The 19,929-nt window shown below is 42.1% G+C and overlaps 2 protein-coding genes across 4 annotated transcripts; both read left to right on the forward strand.

Moving 5' to 3' along the window:
* Nucleotides 1–4,137: 4,137 nt before the first annotated feature.
* ren (renin) lies at nt 4,138–7,664 on the forward strand. Its single transcript, XM_047602167.1, has 9 exons — nt 4,138–4,315; nt 4,674–4,821; nt 5,103–5,226; nt 5,554–5,672; nt 5,761–5,957; nt 6,097–6,219; nt 6,310–6,451; nt 6,551–6,649; nt 7,098–7,664. The coding sequence occupies exons 1-9, from the start codon at nt 4,239–4,241 to the stop codon at nt 7,257–7,259; spliced, it is 1,191 nt and encodes a 396-aa protein (XP_047458123.1). The 5' UTR covers nt 4,138–4,238; the 3' UTR covers nt 7,260–7,664.
* Nucleotides 7,665–11,901: 4,237 nt separating this feature from the next.
* csf1b (colony stimulating factor 1b (macrophage)) lies at nt 11,902–19,733 on the forward strand. Of its 3 annotated transcripts, none has more exons than XM_047607090.1 (9): nt 11,902–12,127; nt 13,699–13,818; nt 13,894–13,956; nt 14,055–14,225; nt 14,387–14,588; nt 14,680–14,816; nt 19,013–19,056; nt 19,152–19,189; nt 19,321–19,733. In XM_047607090.1, the coding sequence occupies exons 2-8, from the start codon at nt 13,726–13,728 to the stop codon at nt 19,186–19,188; spliced, it is 747 nt and encodes a 248-aa protein (XP_047463046.1). In that variant the 5' UTR covers nt 11,902–12,127; nt 13,699–13,725; the 3' UTR covers nt 19,189; nt 19,321–19,733. The 3 variants fall into 3 exon arrangements, with proteins under 3 accessions (XP_047463046.1, XP_047463028.1, XP_047463037.1); XM_047607072.1 differs by having other exon boundaries at nt 11,902–12,123; XM_047607081.1 differs by having other exon boundaries at nt 11,902–12,123; nt 19,155–19,189.
* Nucleotides 19,734–19,929: the final 196 nt, after the last annotated feature.

Genomic DNA, 19,929 nt, shown 5'->3' on the forward strand with positions numbered 1-19,929 from the left:
CAGCAAAACAAGCACGGTTGCCATGGTTTCTCGTGTGTCCTCCAGATGTTTTCTGTCTTTGTGGAGCACCTGTTTCCTAATAGAGCTCCCTGGGAATTTGCAGTGCATCTCCACAAATCAGACTCCCTCACATGCTGTCTCTGCAGATAAGCCATGCATTGCACATTGCTCATTGTGTTGTGTAATGTGTCTTGAGAGAAGTTTATTTTACACAAATTAACTTGATAACCTTTTTTTTCATCTTCTGATACAAGATTTTTGTTTTTCATGTATTTTTTTCTTTTCTTTTGGATACACTGACTCAGCTCTGTGTTAGTAGCAGTTAGATTTAGCTTGTCATTGTAAAAGAATAAATAATATATAATATATATAATAAATAATATATCGTGACTTCAAATTTATGTACTGTCTTCAAATACAAAATTATTTTATAAAATATTATTAGTTTTATTTCACATATTTTTTTCATTTTGCTGATTGTATTCAGGATATTTTGCTATACCTTTGTACCTTTATACCGTAAAAAGAACATTTTACATGTTGAGGTGGGAAAAGCATATGTGTAAATAAATGGTGGCTGAATTCCATATTTGTCCCAGTTGAAATGCCCAGTATAATACTTGGTGTGTCATTTTGTGACATTAGCTGGACTCTGGAGGTGTTTTGGGGCCCTTCAGTCTATAGCGAGCTAGCAGATGACCATTGATAATATCTGACTCCTTCTCCAAAGACTTTCATCCACAGTCCTTTTGCCTTCTGAAATGGTTGTTTTTTTCTTCAAAAAAGTTTCTTCTTCCTCTGTTGTTTTGATTGGCAGTTGGCAAACCTGACTGACATCAAGTTGGAAATCCATGAGATGTGGACAGAAGCCTCTTATTTTTATTTATTTATTTATTTATTTATTTGATAAAAATAGTTTTTGTTGTAATGGGGGTTTGCACCTTTGAGACACTCTACCTGTCATGTTGTTCACTATAAGTTTAACTGTGAGAGTCTCCATGAAACAATTATGCCTTTATTCTCCTGCTTTACTAAAGAAAGTAGACACAGTATGACATTTAAATTCACTGCAGCTTTTAAAACTAGATTATCTAATTCTTTACAAGATGTGCACCGGAACCGACTTCCATTAAAGCAACATAGATGTTCAGAAAGTCTGATTTATTTATGGACTCAAGTGACACACCGGTGATTCTATGTATGAAGGATATAGTTTGGTTTTTAGGATACAGTTGTTCAGTTTTATGTTTCATGTTTCAACAACTGACATCTTATGATCCATGAATAAATCAGATCAAGACTTAAAATTCCTCCCTCTTTATATAGACTTAGGTTGAATTCACTCTGATCAATGAGTAATGTTTTATGAGGTGTGCGTGATCAGAGAGCTAAAGTGTAGTTTCCTGTCAGGTCTGTGTTTTTAGGTCTACTGCTGCTCTCTGGTGGCCAAGAGAAGAAAAATACGTGCACGCATCCAAATAAATAAACAAATAAAATAATAAAAAAGAAGAGAAACAACAGTTTGAAAAGTCATAGTGTATTACACTATGATTAACTGTCATGGACAGAAAATGTTCAATACTCGCAGTGCTCCTGGGGATCGTACTTTTGCACATAAAGTAGGTTTTTACTACCTCTTTTGGAGTTCATTCCTACATTTTTTACCTCCTGTTGTGAAGACAGCCCAATATTTTCATCCATATTGTCTCCAGATGGAATCGGGGTCTTGTCATTTCTAATTTGGCATTTGCCTGCTTGTAAAAAAAATAAATAAATAAAATGTGTTTTTTGTCTCCAAATTTGTATGAAACAATCGATTTAGTGCACTTACTGACTGGTCAGAATTTAATGTGGTGGGATTTCCTTTTATTTCCTTTTTTTTTTTTTTTTTTTTTTTTTTGCTTTGAGAGTCTGGCTTGTTTGTTTGACTGATAACTTCCCCTGTGTCTCGTTTCCTGCTAACAACCAAAGCTCTGCTTCATATCTCTGTTATCATGAGAGATAGCTCGGCCAGAGATCCTCTTACGTGAATTCTACCTCTGATGTGCTGTTTGTGTTTGTCAGCAGAAACTCGTTTGAGGTTTTCGATTCAAGTCTGACTTAACAGGCAGACCTCTGGGGGCATATTAATGACATTAAAATATATAAATCTTTAAAGTTAATCGTCTTCCATGAGACAGTTTCACATTTCCCATGCCCACCAGTGGAGTGGACTTACTAGAGAGGTGGGAGGCCACGCGGGAGTGACGCACGGGTCTCTCTGGACAGGGTGGGAAAGATAACTCGCTAGTATCCATTTAACCAGGCAGGTCAAGAGTCAGATGTCTGTAAGATTGTCCCTGAAATGTGCTATCAAGACTGGCCTAATTGTATGACGGATAAGACAGGTAGTTTAAAGCTGCGCTAACTGATATATTCCAGTTAACATGTAAATAAATGCAAACACTCAGAAAGTTATGCTGAATTTTTAAGGCACAAAGACTATGTCAAATAGCAAAGCTGTGATGAAACTGGAAAATAATTGTTGCCAATAGCTGAACAAAGTTTACAAGGTGACAATGTGTTTATGACGCTGGCTGCAATTGCGGCTTTTTTAACAATTAAATAAGCTGTAAAGGCCATAATGACACTTAAATGTGTAAGTAATGCTTAAAAAATTGTATTTCAAGTCCATTATAAGCGCTTACTCTGCTCTGTTTTTGGTTTCTACGTCTGATAAATAATAAGTCAGAGTCTGAGTGCGTTTATCTGTCTGGTTTCTGGTGCTCTGCATGTGGTGTGCAAGGTTTTTTAGTGGAGAAAACAGCCTCCTGCCGCTTTTTTGTTTCAAATGGTGCTTTTCTACCAGTTTGTGCTCCAAACGCTTCCACAGTCTCGCACACATCTGCCCGTTTGTTTGCAGACAAGTGTCGAGCTCTGGGTTCCTCGTCATGTACAAACCACTGACCCTCTGATTCATGGACAACCCACTGAGCCACAGCCTCCACAAAGTCGAGGGTGAAACTTGTAAAATGACAAGATATATAATATAGTTCCTTGAAAAGAGATGAAGAACAAGCCGAAATAGATGTTTAGTGCACAAAAGTCAACATTCAGCCATCATCAGTCTACCTCGCTGAAATGTAGTTCTGCTGCCCTTCATCCCTGCCTCTATAAACCATGTGTAAACACGCTATCGTTTTCTGAAAGCCCCGTCCGCGGGGAGTATTTGGGCGGCCGACCCCCTGACCTCTGCCATGGCTGTCTGAGCCTGCGTCTGACGCGAGACCCTCGCATATCTCCGGCTTCGACTGGGTGGTCGGTGTACTGTACTGACACCGCCACCCCGTCCTGACAGGCCAGATACCGTGGGAATCCTCCCCGCGGCTGTTGCCAGTGAGAACAAGCACAGAACAACAGGGCGTTGAGGCCCGTCAGGTCTGAGCATTGCAGCAACAGAAACAGTACGAAAACACATCCCCCTGCCAATCCCCTGTACTGCATAATACGCTCAACATGGGATCTGTTTCCTGCCAGTGATTTTTGTCTAAGACCTTGAACTAAACTAACGCCGTATTCTCCCTAGGCCGTTATGTGAAAAGCAGTGCTTCATTGTGAAAGCTGCTGGAAAGTTCACATCAGGACAAATGCAGAGGTGTAAGAAACGTCTTCTTCACAGATCAGAAACTGATCCTTAATATATGAATACTTTCATTCAGCTCATACAGCATCACATCTGTTTTAAAGAGCAGAATGCTTTGTAGTCTAATTAGATCAGACAATACCTTAAAGTGAATGGAGCAGGGGATGAAGTTTTATATTACTTTTATCTGTGTTTAATACAAACCATCAGAGTCCGTCCTCAAGGCTCACAGCATCTCTCAGTTCCTCACATCCCCGGAGACAAGGTGTCCAGCTCACCAGCGTCAGCAATCTCTGGAGCTCTGCGCCCCTGCTTTCTGTCTTCAGTGTTTTCCAAGAGGTCAGAGTTCAGATCTCTCGCTGGGACCAGGTTTATCACTTGAGGGGTTGTGTGACCAGGGGAGAAGGGGAGGATGGAGGGTGGGGGGAGGGTATAGCAGAGCTCGTTTCCAAGTGGTCACCTCCAGGACAGCTCCCAGCCAGAGCCAGTGGCCCTTGGGTGAGAGCACGGTGGAGGGGACACGATATAAAAAGAGCTGAGGGACACGGCAGCTCTCACAGCCTTTCAGAACTTGGATTCGATACACGTGGATATTCGCACCACCAGAGAAGTCACCATGCCGCTGCTGACGAACTGCTGGATTTGCGTGACTGCTCTAGCGCTGACTCTGACCACGGGCCATGCTTTGAGAAGGTAAAAAACTATTTCCATTTATCTACGCTTTGCTCAGTTTGCTTGTTTTGACTGCGTTTGCAGTAAAATCAGTAACGCAAAACAACAAAACAAATAATGAAGGAAAACAAATCTGCTTTTTGGTTCATTACAAAAGCTAATGATTTCCGCATTGGCTTAGCATGTGTTTTTGTTCATTTTTTTCTTGGCTTGGCAATGAGAGAAAAGCAGTCTACGTTTTATTAAAGTCTCATTGTTAAACTGGGATGACGACCAGGCACGAATCAAGTGTATAGCATGGAGGGACGCACTTCACAGACCCCTTTAGAATCTCTTCCGTCATCACGTCGCCTGATCCCCTCGTCTGTTCTGTTTCCAGGATCGCCCTGAAGAAGATGCCGTCTATCAGAGAGACACTGCAGGAGATGGGAGTTTCTGCAGAGCAGGTGTTGACTGAGCTGGCCCAGAAGAGTCAGGACGACACCAACAACGGGACCGTTCCCACACCTCTTACCAACTATTTGGATGTGAGACACATTTCCACACTTGAAACATGATCTGCCGGACATACAGGTTTCAGTTTATTAAATAGAAAACACCCGGTGATTGGCCGCTTCAGTTTTGCTGCAAGACAAGACACTAGTCTTGAAGCTAAACAGCAAAATCTGTTGCATTTGAATAAAAACCTTTTATTCTTTGTGCATGAGTCACACTGTCAAAGACCTACTTCAAATTAGATTTGTGGACTGCGGCTCAGTGGAGAGGTTTTAAACAACATCTGACGTGTCTCATTGTTTATTCCCAACAGACTCAGTACTTCGGCGAAATCAGTGTCGGCTCTCCGGCTCAGATGTTCAACGTCGTGTTTGACACGGGCTCGGCCAACCTGTGGGTGCCCTCTCAAAGCTGCTCACCTTTCTCCACCGCCTGCTGTAAGTGAAAGGCGGGTATGATGTATGTTTTCACACCAGCAGCGTATCACATTACCGTGTGAGAACAATGTCATAGTCATACACTTGTGATGAGCAACACCGATCCAGAGAGCGTACACAAAATCACCACAAAACTTTAAAAGAAAAAGAAAAATGACATGAATAAATAACATTTCACTCACTTTATCAACTTAAACGAGGGTAAAATGTCACAGTTCCGCCAAATGTCCTAAGAAAACCTCTTATTGCACCTTTAATCAAAAACGTGTTTGCTTACAGCTTGTCCATGGGCTTTCTTTGAGACTCAAATGCATTTTGAACTTTTAGTTACTCACAACAGGTACGACGCCTCCAAATCCCGGACCTACATTGAAAATGGGACCGGATTCTCCATCCAGTACGCGTCTGGAAATGTCAGGGGATTTCTGAGCGAGGATGTGGTCGTGGTGAGTTCCGAGTCAGTGACCTTTAGATGCTCGAGCTTAGCCTTCTGTGTCGCACTTTTAACCTTTGGACCCTGTTTTGTTGCCGCAGGTCGGTGGTATTCCTGTGGTGCAAGTGTTCGCCGAAGCCACCTCTCTGTCTGCCATGCCCTTCATCTTCGCCAAGTTCGACGGCGTCCTGGGGATGGGTTACCCCAACGTGGCCATCGACGGCATCACCCCGGTGTTCGACCGCATCATGTCTCAGCATGTCCTCAAGGAAGAGGTGTTCTCTATCTACTACAGCAGGTGGGTGGGAGCGAATCATGGTCTAGCTTCAGTGCTGGTTTGTGATGGGTGGATGGATTTCTTTTTCTGTGTTTCTGGCAGACCTGTCAAAAAAACACACGAGAATAAGCATGTGTTGTTTTGTTATTATCCTCTGCAGAGACCCTAAACATTCCCCAGGAGGAGAGCTGGTCCTCGGTGGCACGGACCCAAACTACTACACTGGAAACTTTAATTATGTGGAGACCAAAGAGATGGGCAAATGGGAACTTATAATGAAAGGGTAAGAGTTCTGCTTATATGCTGTGTATGTGTGCACCCACTCAGAAAATGCATTTTCATTTGTTTTCTACGTCTCCCTTCACACGTTCAGCGTCTCTGTGGGGACGGAGATGATGTTTTGTGTGGAGGGCTGCACAGCTGTGATCGACTCAGGCTCCTCCTACATCACAGGCCCGGCCTCTTCTGTGTCTGTGCTGATGAAAACCATCGGAGCACAGCAGGATGAAAGCGGAGTAAGGCTTAACACACGCAACGCTGTTTCCCACGAGCTAAGCATTCGCCTGTAAATACCCATTGAGCGTCAACACCTATTGCTCTGTGTTGTTCACCAGTACAAAGTCGACTGTGACACGGTGAAGACGTTGCCCAGCGTCACTTTCCACCTGGGCGGCCACGAGTACTCAATCACACAGGAGGATTATATTCTATGGGTAAGAAGAGTCGTTGTTGACATAAATGAATTCTTGCCCAAGTGCATTTATGCAAGTATTTCCATTTCATATTAGCATGTACTTATTCTGTACTACATTTCAAAAGGAAGCAAAATTCTTTTATATTAATAAGTTATTAAAAACTTAAAAGTCCCGACACATTTTCTCATTCAGCTCAGTGAGAAAGTGTGTAAAATCTATATGAGTTGGGATTTAAACAAACAAACAAGCTCACTATTTAGAAATAAATGTCATAAGTTACAACACACTGCAAGGAGACAGCATGCATAGATAATAAATTTACTTGTAAAGGACACTTATAAGAACTTTGATATAAGAACTGCAGGTTAGTTTAACATTATGATGGTCCCAAATCAACATGTGTATATCTATTTTTTTATATTATAGCATCTTATGATGATAATCAAATTGCTCTTTGTGGTTCCAGCAATCTCAGATCGAAGGGGATGTCTGCACCGTCACCTTCAGGGGCTTGGATGTGCCGCCCCCTGCAGGTCCCATCTGGATCCTGGGAGCCAACTTCATTGCCCGCTACTACACTGAGTTCGACCGTCGAAATAATCGGATAGGGTTCGCTACTGCGGTCTGACGGACAGACAACCAGCCACCAGCCACCAGCCACCCGGCTCCCTTCTTTCGTTTTTCTCCTTGGCTACCATCTCCCAATATTTCCTCGCCGCATTTCAGTCCACCTCTCCTTTCAGTTACAACAACTCTTGGTTAAAATGAGCAACTTTCACAGAGAGGATGAAGGGGAGAACGTATCAGTTCACATCATTTCTTGCCTTTCCACTTTCCTGTCATATGACGTTAGGCAGCAGTTGCACTGAACACTTTCTGAACATGTTTTTATTTATAAATTAGTTTCTGTGTGTGTGTGTTTGTGTTTGTGTGTGTATGGCTCTGTTTATCACAGCAACAATGGAACCCCATGTCTGCACTGTTCTGACTTAAGTAAAATAAAGTTGTTTACTGAGGTTTCAGTTTGTTTCAATCCTGTTTCCATTAATGACTCCTTTGTTTCCTACCAAGTCTGAAGAAAAATATTTGCGAGACTATGTGAGAGTCGACGCTGAGGCTTAAGTGGGAAACTGTGGCGGACTGAATCAGCCTTAGAAAAAAAACAAAACGTCATAGTTCATTTTGTCACTGTGAACTAATTGTGTGCATTTACAGGCGTTTCTATTTCGAGGTAACGAGATAAGACAAGTGTGCTGCAGAGTATGACAGGAAAGCTTGTGTTCTTTAACTCAAGCTGTGTCTTACAGTAGGAGCCAGTGTCACATAACTTACATTAACAATACAAGTCCAAAAAAAATTCAAATGTCCTTGTGCTGCATGTGATAGTTGCAAAGCTCATCAAAAAAAATGGTCCGAACTACAAAACTCTTAACAGTAAACACACGTCTTGAGTGCGATTTCAAGTCTGACTCAACAAATGCATTTAATTTCTGCTTACTTAGCATGCAGAGGACGCCTCGAGACAATAGGGCAATAAGTGCACGCATCCATCAGACGCTCTTGTCAGATATTTTTCGTTTCATTTTTTCTGTATTGGTCGGGAAGTCCTGTCACGCGCTTCCGAAGTGACAGCGGGGATGTCACCTTTCCTCGCTTTCATATCCATGAATTGTCTCCTCTGAAATTTTATCAGTCAACTGTGAGTAAAGAGGTGAGGGTGGATTCCAAAACACGTCTCTAGTGTATGAGTCAACGCAACTATTCAGCCTGGAGACCTGCCCTCGGAACCACACACGCGTCTAAGCTTGCTCCCCAGAGTATTTCCCCCCTATAGCTTTTACACGATTGCTCAACAACACTTCATTCTATTATTGCCATACCTGAAGCTTTACAGCAACACCCGGTCTTTACGGGGTTACATTTATTTATACTGCTATCATCATCTGAAGACTTTTACTACACATTTGTGACACAGCTGAAGAGTGTCTTTCCTCTAAGTCATACTGCTGGCATAAACCTCGGTCAACGGCTGAAGGTAGACAACGTACCAGCGCCGCCACGGAAAACCACACACAACATGTCTAAGTTGTTCCTGGAAGGCAAAAGTTGAAGAAGTTACACGGGGGGGGGGGGGTCTGTGCAGAGCCAGGTGCCAGCTGCTTCACATTTAACTACCTCTAAAAGTATCCCATTTCACCTGTGATTAAGCAGTGATGTCACTCACAGTTAGCCTTTTGGTAACACATGGGATGGTCTGTTTCGTTTAAGACAACAACCGTTATCCCTTATGCCACATTTCAGACTTCAGCCATGAGAGTTTTTGTTTCAGCAAGAAAGAGAGAGAGAGCCTCTTAAATTCCAAAAATGTCAGCAGCCTGTTTACCATTGTTGAGGGAGACACTAGTTGTTGTTTTTCTTTTTTTTTTTTAGTTGCAATTACTCAACATCCCCTACTGATTTATTGATTGTGATTTATTCTGTGCTATAAAAAAACTTGAGCTTCAAAGTTCTGCTCTAATACTAGGGATTTGTGACTATGTTAATAACTAATAATACCGCCTTGGGGCAGATTACATTAGATCAGCGCATAGGAACAGATATAAAAGATATTGAAGTGATATAACAGTTGAAAGTCTAATGCTCTTGTCTGGAGGGTGCAGGATGAAAGCGATGAGGCCAAGCAAATAGATATTTAATGAAAAGGAACAGAAAGCTTAAATCATGGAACAGAGGGAAAGAATCATGACAGATGTGTAAAAAATATACAGAAGTATCAGCAAACCAGAGTTCAGTTGTTTCCTCACAGGGAGGCGTTGGTCACGTGGCCTGAGCGACAAACGACTTTTCATACCTCAAGGAAGGTAACGCTTAAGATAGGAGGAAAAAGCCATGGTGTAGTTTATTCTATAATTATGCATTTGAATGGTTTTTGACCAAACAGCCTTTACTATAAGTCCACTCTGAGGAGTTGGAGCGATTACAGCGAGAAAGTTGGCGTAAAGAAAACAAGTGTCCGCACAGTAGTTACCATAAAGCTCAAGCTGAAGAGAGTTCAAGTGAGACCGATGTCGACTGTCAAAAGTTAAATGAAGCTGTACGTGGAATTGCTCTGTGCATGGAGTTTTAGATGATATTTCTGGCACTGATGCCTCACAGCAAGAATCAGTCGCCATGCGTTTCGTGTTCCTTGTGATCCTTGTGGTTGGTGCGTTGGCCCACTTATAATACGCTGCCAGTTAAGGCAACGATTCTACAGCTACTACAGAAACTTAAATCTACACAACGGATTTTGCACCCTTCTAAAAACTAAACGTCTGTGTTGGTGTCCTGCTGCTAGTTGTGAGTACAGCTGCAGCTGATCTGTCTGGCCACGTCAGGAGAGATCGCTACTGGAAATATGGTTATTGTTGAGGCCATAACTTCGGCTGCAGCTTTGGTTCCACCTAAAAAGCTGTTTCAAATCATTTTAACAGGGTGTCCTTTCAATAGCTTTCCCAAGTCAAAACGAAGTAGACTGACAGTGCTACAGATAGGAACAGCTAGTACTATTTGAACTTGAGGTGCTTCGGTATTACAGTGGCTGTAGTACGGTGCTCTCAAAGCACTCCCATCACTGCTTAAACACACTGTATAAAAAACATGAAATACTCCATCAGAGATAGAGAGCTGCTGGTTCCACTCTTCTACATTTCTTTCTAAATGCAATAGCTCACTGATGGTTTTGGTAGCTGAGCTTTGTATTGGAACTAATTTACTCCTGCGGTGTGTTGATAACACACAGGTCAAGAGCACAGCACAGGTTCAAATACAAACAGCTGGACTTGATCTGGATCCCAGCGGGAGCTAATGTCCATACATTAACCTCAAGTCACAGCTTCGCATCTCGACAAAGCGGCTACAGCTGCGCTCTCACCAAGCAGCTGGACACTGTTGGAGATTAACCTCGTAAAATGAGTAACGAGCAATACTTACATCACATAAGGTGTCACATGACACTTCCTCTCATTACAGAAGCGCCTGCAAAGCATTTCCCTGAATTGGCAGTGTACTACTATGGTACTTAACCCACGGTCTGGGCTCAGGGCAAATACCTCCCTTTACGAATCCGACGAAGAAAAAAAAACTGAAGTCACAGTTTTCCTGTAAAACTTACATCTGTGGACAATGTTGTGGAAAAGAAACACAAGATCATTGTGAAATGAAAGACATAATGTACTCTCATTCGTAGGGTTTACTGACAAGACTTCAAGACTACGTAGTGAAGTCAAAATGAGATAAGAAAAGTGTGGCTACAATGAACCACAAGGACTGTGAAGCATATAATGCAAAAGATGTTGTTTGCCTGGACCTTTTGGTCTTATTAAAATCACCCATATATTCCTTAGAATAACTATAATATAGAACTCTAATAGAAATGTACGTAATTATATTTTTAATGCAAAAAGTAAAAATGCAGAAAGTAAAATTAAACGCACATTACATTCTTGTATACTATTTTTCATTCTGCACCACGCACACAGCACTGCAACGCTTTCTCAGAAGAACACACGAACCGGCTGGTTATTGGAGTTAGTGTGGTTGTTTCACACAAACGACCGAATACGAAGCAACAAATACAATACTTTTGCAGAAACAACAATAACAAACAACAGCCTTGAAATGTGTGAAGCAAATCAAAAACAGACCATAAGGGTCGGTTATGCGAAAGTGTTTCCTTGTCGCTTGGGTTTCTTTATTAAAGAATGTGATGTCATTTAAAGAAAAAAACTTAATAAATACAATTTCTCTAGCCACATGGAACACACTTAAGTCGGACCACCTCCACAAAGCCCCTGATCATCTGTAGGATCTCCTGCACATGTTTTGATAAAATCTTGTTTTCCTTGCTCAGATGGGTCCACTCAATCTGAGCCTTTCGTATCTGTCTAAGAATTCAGATTCCTGTGAGCATTAAGTCAAGCTACTTTCAATATATTAAGTTTTAAAAGCAGATGTCAGCATCAACTTCAGGCTAACTGTAAACAGTTTGGTCCATTTTTTGTTTTTTTTTTCTGAAAAAACACAAATAATTCCTTATGATTTGCTTTTCTCAGATGTGTTTAACTTACATCTACAATCGCCAAGTGTCAATCAATCGCACTGCGAAATCGAATGTGTCATTTTACATGTGCCGAAGTGAAGAAGGTGTATCTTGTCAAACACGGAGAGGTGGGAGGTCTTTAAAAGGGCCGTCTGTCAGCCGAAACAGTTAGTCTCAGTTTGAACTCACTCTGCGGAGGAGGAGCACATCAGGCAGTGCTTTGAAGAACAGCGCCACATGACGAAGTGTCAGATTTACTTAACAGCAAATTCCTTTCTGTGGAGTAGAAGTGAATATATGAAAAGGATCTCTTTGCTTCAATGTGTGTGACAGAGGAGTCTGGTGTTTTCCATTGTCAAACACGTACCAGATGACCATCCTTGTGTCAACCCTGACTCAGAGCAAAGCTAAGGTAGGTGAGAACTTTTCTATATTTAGCGGATTAAAACCAATCCACCTCTTATGCACTCATGCCAGTGTGAGAACATACGACAGCAAGCTTGTGACGGTCTGTATTTAAAGTTGGATGTTTGATTGTGCATTTTGCTGACCCACATACAGATATCATGCGAAGCATGGAGAAATCATGTGATAGGTGACATTTGCATCATGTGCTTCTGGATCTGCCACATACCACTTACATCAATAGTTTCATTAGATTACATTTTATTAGATTATCTATGATTATCAGTCAGTAAGTGAGGTTTCAATAACAGTCAAGACCGAAAGTCTTTCTGATCAGATGTAACATCTTCCCTGGTTTTAAGAAGAACTTAAATAAGTTCTCTCTGTGTTTCAAATTTTTCCGATTGCAGTTTTAAATTTGCTTCAAAACTGAAAGCTTCAGTAGCAAAATCCTTTCGCAGTACGTGTTATATATTCAAATATAAACAAGCTTTTAACTGCACAGTTTAGCAACTTTGCACAGGCAGCAGGATATGAAACGAATACTTCACATCTCTGTGGCTTTCAAAGCATTGTCTTTTGTGTCCTAATACATTTCAGAAGCCAACCAGGGAATAAATAAATCACGTTTTATGGTTTTGAGTCGGCGTTTCATGTGCATCTCTCTGCGCTGTTTGCGGTGAAAGCTCCAGCAAACTCACAGGTCAAGTCACTGAAATCGTTAGCAAAAGAAATACCTTCCAGTGCTGACATTTTGCCCACAGTGTGAAGAACATAGGCTGGTCACCATGTTTTAATCCTGAGTAAAAGGATGAAGCCCATCTGGAGCCAATTTTACTGTTACGGTTGCCAAAAGGTGCTTGGTAGCAGGCATCATCAGCTACAGCTACAGCTATGTGCGTTGCTTTCTCAGGCCAGGCTCCTGTGGCAGACGGCAGTATTTGAATATTAACTTATTCAACATCAGGCCAAGTTCCTCTGAGGTCACACTCAGTAAAACATTTGTCACTGGTAGAACCACAGCAATGAAGCGTTTTTGCCTGTTGCTCCAAACTGTGCTTGAAGCTTGACAGTTTTTCAACCAAGATGAGCTGTTAAAAGCACGATAGTCTACAGGAGAGTTGTTACTTTAACACTCGTGTTCTTCTGCCCAATTTCTCATGTTCTAGTAGGTTTTGGACAGAAAGGCAAGAATTGTTGAAACTCCTACTGTTAAAATGTTATGGCACAGTTAAGTGGAAATTCCATTAAAGTTTGCTTAGAACTTGTTTCTTTCTTGTAAAATAATTTATAAGTGTGCTATAAGAAAGAAAGAAAGATTATCACAATTTGGACGGGAACACCCAGTCAGAGAGGCATTGCTGTGAGGAGTGCATTAATTGTTGAAATGTTGAGGTCAGGGTGACACGATGGAGCTGAATGTTGCCACAGATGACTTGGCTTTGGAGCATATCACTCCTCTGACTGTTTTTGAGAACAAGCAATGTGTGTTTGAGGAATGCTTGAGTCAGGGGGCGGCTCATTTTGATGTGACTGGTGCAAGTTTTCAGCTCGGCATGATGATAATACACAGTTGTATCAGTTGCAGGTAAAGTGTCTGTGTGTGCTTATGTTCCTGAGCTTCCCTCTGACTATGGCGGAGGTCCCTGGTCCATGCAGACACTCCATCACTAGGGAGCACCTGCTAACAGTCAGGCAACTGGTATGTGTCGAAGCAAACATTCGTTTAATTGTGCTTTGAGGCCCGGACTGAAAGCTTCCTTGTTGGTTTCTGCAGATGGATAACCAGTTGAGAAGTGGCTGCTCAATAACGTACACATTCATAGAGCGGAGAAGTTTGGTAAGGTAACATTTGTTTTATGGGAATGTTTTCATCTGAAAGTCTTCTAATTAAGTGTGCGTTTCATCTTTATTACCCTGCGCTCTGATTTCCCACAGAGCAAATGTTGCTTTGTGAAAGCTGCTTTACCCTGGATCCTGGAGCTCCTCACCACCCACTTCAAATATAATCGGGGTTCAGTCAATGACGGCTATGTTCAGTCCTTGAGAGCGCTCATCCTCAACATCTATTCTCAGAAATGTGTGCCTCAGCTAAATGAAGAGATCGAGGTGAGTGTGTGATTTCCTGGGGCGAACTTGCCACCTCTTTCAGTGGACTAAAGGATTAAGTACTCCATAGTGTAAAACATGGAAATGTGATGTGAGGAGTTGACCAGCAGGAGGGGATAAATCTACAGCGAAAAGAATGTAAAATATGTCTCCTGCTGCAGGATAAGCCAGAGAGTTTTGAGATGCTGTACAGAGGACCTCCATCGGAAGCGCTACAGAGAGCTTCAGAGGTGTTGTCTGTTTATTGGGAGCTTGTGACCACAAGTGACGCACCAGTTGACTGGAGGTGCCAGCACGAATACACAGAAAGCTTTAGCTCTTCCACAGAGCTCTCCACGGCGTGGCCCACAGAATATTTCACAGGTGGGAACCTCAATCTGTTGGAACGTTCTGTGATGAATTGTGCAGATGCCTGGGGCCACTGAGATCACGGATCATGTGTCCTTTTCTACAGACAGTTATGATACGAACTCAGCGATGGCCTCTCAAACAAGACCAGTTAGAGACCTATACAAGCTCGGGTTCATCATTGCATCCGTCAGCGGAGGACTGCTGCTCATACTGACTCTCTACTGTCTCATCACACACAAGGTACCAGGGCTTCTATTTTGTCAATTCCAAAATCACATGTGCCCTAATAAAGTTTGCCATGCATTCCAGTCATATTGCAATAAAGTAGGTTTGGCAGCTCGGCTGGCAGTCCTCACTGAAACTCTCCCTCTTGCAGAACCGTCAGGCCTCATTGCTGGTAAATACCGAGCACAACAAAGCAAGACGGAAGTGCGTCTTACTGGCATGTGTAGCATTTTCAGCAGCACACACGTAAATGAATACATGCCCCCTCTCGAATGTGAGACTATCAGTGGCCATTATTTTACATGATGCATTGTGTCATTTAGAACAGTGTTTTTGCAATTAGATCACCACGTACACAATCCCCGTAATTTAGTATTTAAACACCTCTCATTTATTCTACAGGTTGGATGCTGCAGCAACCGCCTTTTATGCCTCATTAAACAGAATAAATCAGACAAACAGGTGTGAAATAAGCCTGAAAACCCCAATAAAGTAGAGGCTCAGAAACAGGACCAGCTGCAGTTTATTCCTGTAAAAACAACAAAAAAACAAACAAAAACAAACAACAAAAAAAAAAACCAAACAGGTCTCGAGAAAGCAATAATCCGCTAATAGGCAACAGGACATTTTCTGAAAAGTAGAAAAAGGAGAAAACATGTTCCTGAATTAGAAATCTTGTCATGGTTGTACTTCTATTATATCCCTCTCAAGTCTGGGATGACAGTAGACATACCGGTCTATTCTTGTGCTTATAGTGGCAAGTTTAATAAACTACGTTTTATTAACCCTTTAGGAGATGCATGTTCTGCATCTGACCTGGATTTATATTTAGAAGCACTGGGTTGTCACAGTGCCGGAGTCTGAGGCCAAGAGCTATGGTCCAGCATTGCATATATGTCTGTGTAGTACTGCTGAGGCGGGAAATGCTTGTTCTGCATGTGTTTTGTACAGGGTTAGGGTTAGAAACATGTGTACTAAATATAGAAAGGCCGTCTAGTCAAAAGTTAAATGTCAAAATCACATGAGAGGCAAAATATGGATGTGCAGTTATCACACCACATCAGCACTAAAAGAGGCTTTCAGTAGCCACATTATAGCTGTAGAGATCATGACAAACAACCGCATGAGTGTGTTTCAGTGCATCCTAGTATTGTGCAATGATTAGTTTACGGCAAATTTTTTTTTCCCACTCACTGTTGCAATTAGCTGCACTATATTGCCAAAAGTATTCGCTCACCCATGCAAATGACTGAATTCAGGAGCTCCATGTCCATGGATGGTGTATAAAATCAAGCGCCTAAAATGCAGACTGCTTCTACAAACATTTGTGGAAAAATGGGTCTCTTTCAGGAACTTGGTGAACTCCAGCGTGGTACTGTGGTAGGATGCCACCTGAGCAACAAGTCCACTCGTGATATTTCCTCTCTACTAAATAATCCACTGTCAGTGGTTTTATAACGAAGAGGAAGTGATTGGGAACAACAGCAGCTCAGCCACGAAATGACAGGCCACGTAAAATGACAGAGCAGAGTCAGTGGATGCTGAGGCGTGTGCACGTGGCGAGCAGAGGTCTGCAGAGTCAAATCTCCAAACTTCATGTGGCCTTCATGATGAGATCTTCATGGAATGGGTTTCTATGGCCAAAGCGCTGCATCCAAGCCAAACGTCAGTGCAATGCAAAGCATTGGATGCTGTGGTGTAAATGACGTCGCCTCTGAACTCTAAAGCAGTGGAGACGTTCTCTGGAGTGAAGAATTGCAATCCTCCATCTGGCAATCTGATGGATGAATCTGGGTTTGGCAGTTTCCAGGAGAATGGTACTTGTAGTACTTCTCTGACTGCATTGTGCCAATTGTGAAGTCTGGTGGAGGGTGGATTATGGTCTGGGGTTGTTTTTCAGGAGCTGGGCTTGCCCCCTCAGTTCCAGTGAAAGGAACTCTGAATGCATAACAAAAGATTTTGGACAATTCCACGCTCCCTACTTTGTGGGAACAGTTTGGTTATGGCTCCTTCCTGTTCCAACATGACTGTGCCCCGGTAAACAAAACAAGGTCCAAAAGACACGGATGAGTGAGTCTGGTATGGAAGAACTGAACTTGCATGCAGAGTCCTGACCTCAAACTGATGGCACACCATTGGGATGAATTAGATGAAGACTGTGAGCCAGACCTTCTCATCCATCATCAGTGTCTGACCTCACAAAATGCGCTTCTGGAAGAATGGTCAAAAAATCCCCAAAACACACCCTTAGATGTTGTGGAAATCCTTCCCTGAAGAGTTGAAGCTGTTATAGCTGCAAAGGGTGGGCTGACGTCATATTAAACCCTATGGATTAAGAATGGGATGTCACTTAAGTTCATGTGCGTGTAAAGGCAGGTAAGCGAATACTTTTGGCAGTATAATATATTAAAACATGCACTTAGAACACGCTTTGTGGTCCAAAAGCTCTTAGTGGTTATCACTCCGATTTAAGATAGACATCAAAGTGTCAGAAGATTTGAAACGTCGGTTATGAAGGATGTAGTAGGCTTAGTGGCAACTGATTATCCCTCATTCAAATCTGCCTTTTCCATGTGTGTTAAAGAACTTAGAATTGCTGTCACTTCGACATAAAAGCATAAAAGAACCTCTCCAGGGCCATTGTTTGGTTTGTCTGTCCTGTGTAGTCATTTTAGGCAAATGAAAACAGAATGATTCACAGTTCATGGGCGATTATACATGACTGAAAACAGGGTACTACATTCAATTTCCTCTGATAGATCCCCCTAAATTCTACACAGGCCTTTTGAATTCCCCGAGCACAGAGACCAGACAGCATCTGGGGCTGGCTTAACTTTTAGGAGGTAATAATTGTTTATAAACTTGTTTAGCTGATTTCATGCAGTGACAAAAAAGCAGTTTTATTTATTGCAGACATCTTGACTCGTCACAGTGGGGAAAGCACAGGTGTATTAATACTGTCTGCGTTCCATTTAGCAGAGGTGCTGGACCTGGGAGTACTGGTTCAGTGTTCAGTGCAGCTTACTGGGACAGTAGAACTGGGCCACAATAAAAACACCTGCAAGATCAGTGAAATCTAAAACTGTTTGTAATGCTCATCGCCCTACCAGCCATGCCTGCCCCTGCAGCTTTTATCTGACCCCGCTCAGTTTCCCTCCTGTCTTGTTGTTTTTTTCTCTCCAATGTGCAAAGGTGATTGATGCTGTCATGTCTACTGCCCCAGAAGCCCTAGGCCCTAGTCACTGAAACTGCTCTTTAATTACCGTAGTCTGTGTGCTTATTCTGCTTGAACCAGCAGTTGCCCAGCTTAGCAGACATGATTGACTGGCATGCCACAATTCATTACATTTAAAGGTGTTTATATATATATATGTGTGTAATCATTTTTGAATGGCCAACTGAGCTGTGTAATTAAAGTATGTGCAAGGAGAAACCAAATAAAGTCCAACAAGGGAGCTCATTTAGCGGAACTCAGACGAAAAAAAAGGCAGATGGTCAAATGATTTACACGCTCCACTAGTTTGGAACAAGTTCAGTCTTGTGAGAAAGCTCTCAGCCCGCTATTTTGGGTCATGTAAAAGGTGTAATGCCTTTCAACGCTCAAGTGTGCGACTCCCTGCGAACCGAAGCCAAACAAGCGTGTTATCGAAAGACCACAGAACGGCGTGCTTTGCGTGTTTTACCTCCGCGGCAGGTCAAAGTGCACTTAAACCAAGTCTAACCTCAGAGGGTTGCGTTATTTACACTGGGATGCTCTTGAAAATGATTTGTGGCCCTCCTTGGGCTACCACCCACCACTTAAACACACGATCCAGCACTGCTTTGTCAACAGGGGTGAGAAAAAAATAACATAAACATCACATTCTCAAGGACTTTAAGTGATTCTCAAAAATGTATCTTTTGATAGAACTGATCACCCGCTGTAAATTTGATAGATGAGTGGAAAAACTCTGCGGTCTACCCAGTCAAGGGGGCACAAAGGTAGTCTGGATCCACAGCAATTAGAACAGACTCCAACAGTGATAATATTAAAGAAAGATATTGAATCCCTCACTGATTTTTTTTTTCTTTTGTAGCTGTCCCAACCTTTTACATAACCCTTTCAATCGTCCAGTTAATCAAAGCTGATTTGGCTTCTTCATCATGGAAGAAAAATGATATGATATGTGTCCGTTGGTCTTATTTCATAAAATCTTCTCTTTCCAAAACAGAAAACTCACAACCCTCATGGCTCAAGCTTACACACGAACTCACGGTGAGCACAAATCACACAATTAAACTTTAAGTGACATCACATTCCTGCGATTGCTGAAGTTGTTCTAATGCATATTTCTGCCATCTGGATCGAAGCAGAGACCCACAGGAGATGGAGATGGAGCCCCAGTAATGTGAGTATCTTTGTCTGAGAGCGCTACGGACGGTTGAGCGTCCGAAGCTGGCGCAGATTCAGATGACCTTAGTCTCGATCGTGCACGAGAATGACCGCAGTGCTCATGTATTTTTAAATTCTCTCCCTCAGGCAGTGAAGAGCACATCACTGCAGCACCGGACAGAGCACTTGTGAAGCTGTACATTTCGTGCCACACGAGCAAGTTTCCAGCGTGTGTAATGTATCATGCTCAGCTATTTAATCGGAAGCTTCGCCTTGACCGAGAACAGAGATGGACGTTATTTTGAATGCTATGTATATTATGTCAATGCGTTATCTATTGCAGATATCTTCTCAAGTTCACTAAAGAAGTTTTATTTTTTATGTCGAATAATGTGTCTCCATTTGCTACCACTTAACCAACATTTTGTAATGTTTTTTTTGTTTTGTTTTTGTTTTTTTTCCCAAACATTTCCACAAGTTATTTATTATCATCACTTTATTCAATCACTGTATTGATAATAAAAGTTAACCATCAATACTGAACGTAAATGCATAATCTCCAGCTGTCCTGCTACTGATGTGTTCATGAAAACATCACAAACACATCTAAAGAGCAGGAAGAAATCTCATTAAAGGATTTACACCACTTAAAAGCCCACATTCTGTGTAATGCTTTATGTGGGTTTGAAAACGCTGCCAGAATTGGCCTTCAAACTACTCTGGAAAGCACATAAGTTCCCTTTGTTATGAGCAGCT

The sequence above is a fragment of the Mugil cephalus genome, chromosome 1 (assembly GCF_022458985.1).
Source record: "Mugil cephalus isolate CIBA_MC_2020 chromosome 1, CIBA_Mcephalus_1.1, whole genome shotgun sequence".
Lineage (NCBI taxonomy): Eukaryota > Metazoa > Chordata > Actinopteri > Mugiliformes > Mugilidae > Mugil > Mugil cephalus.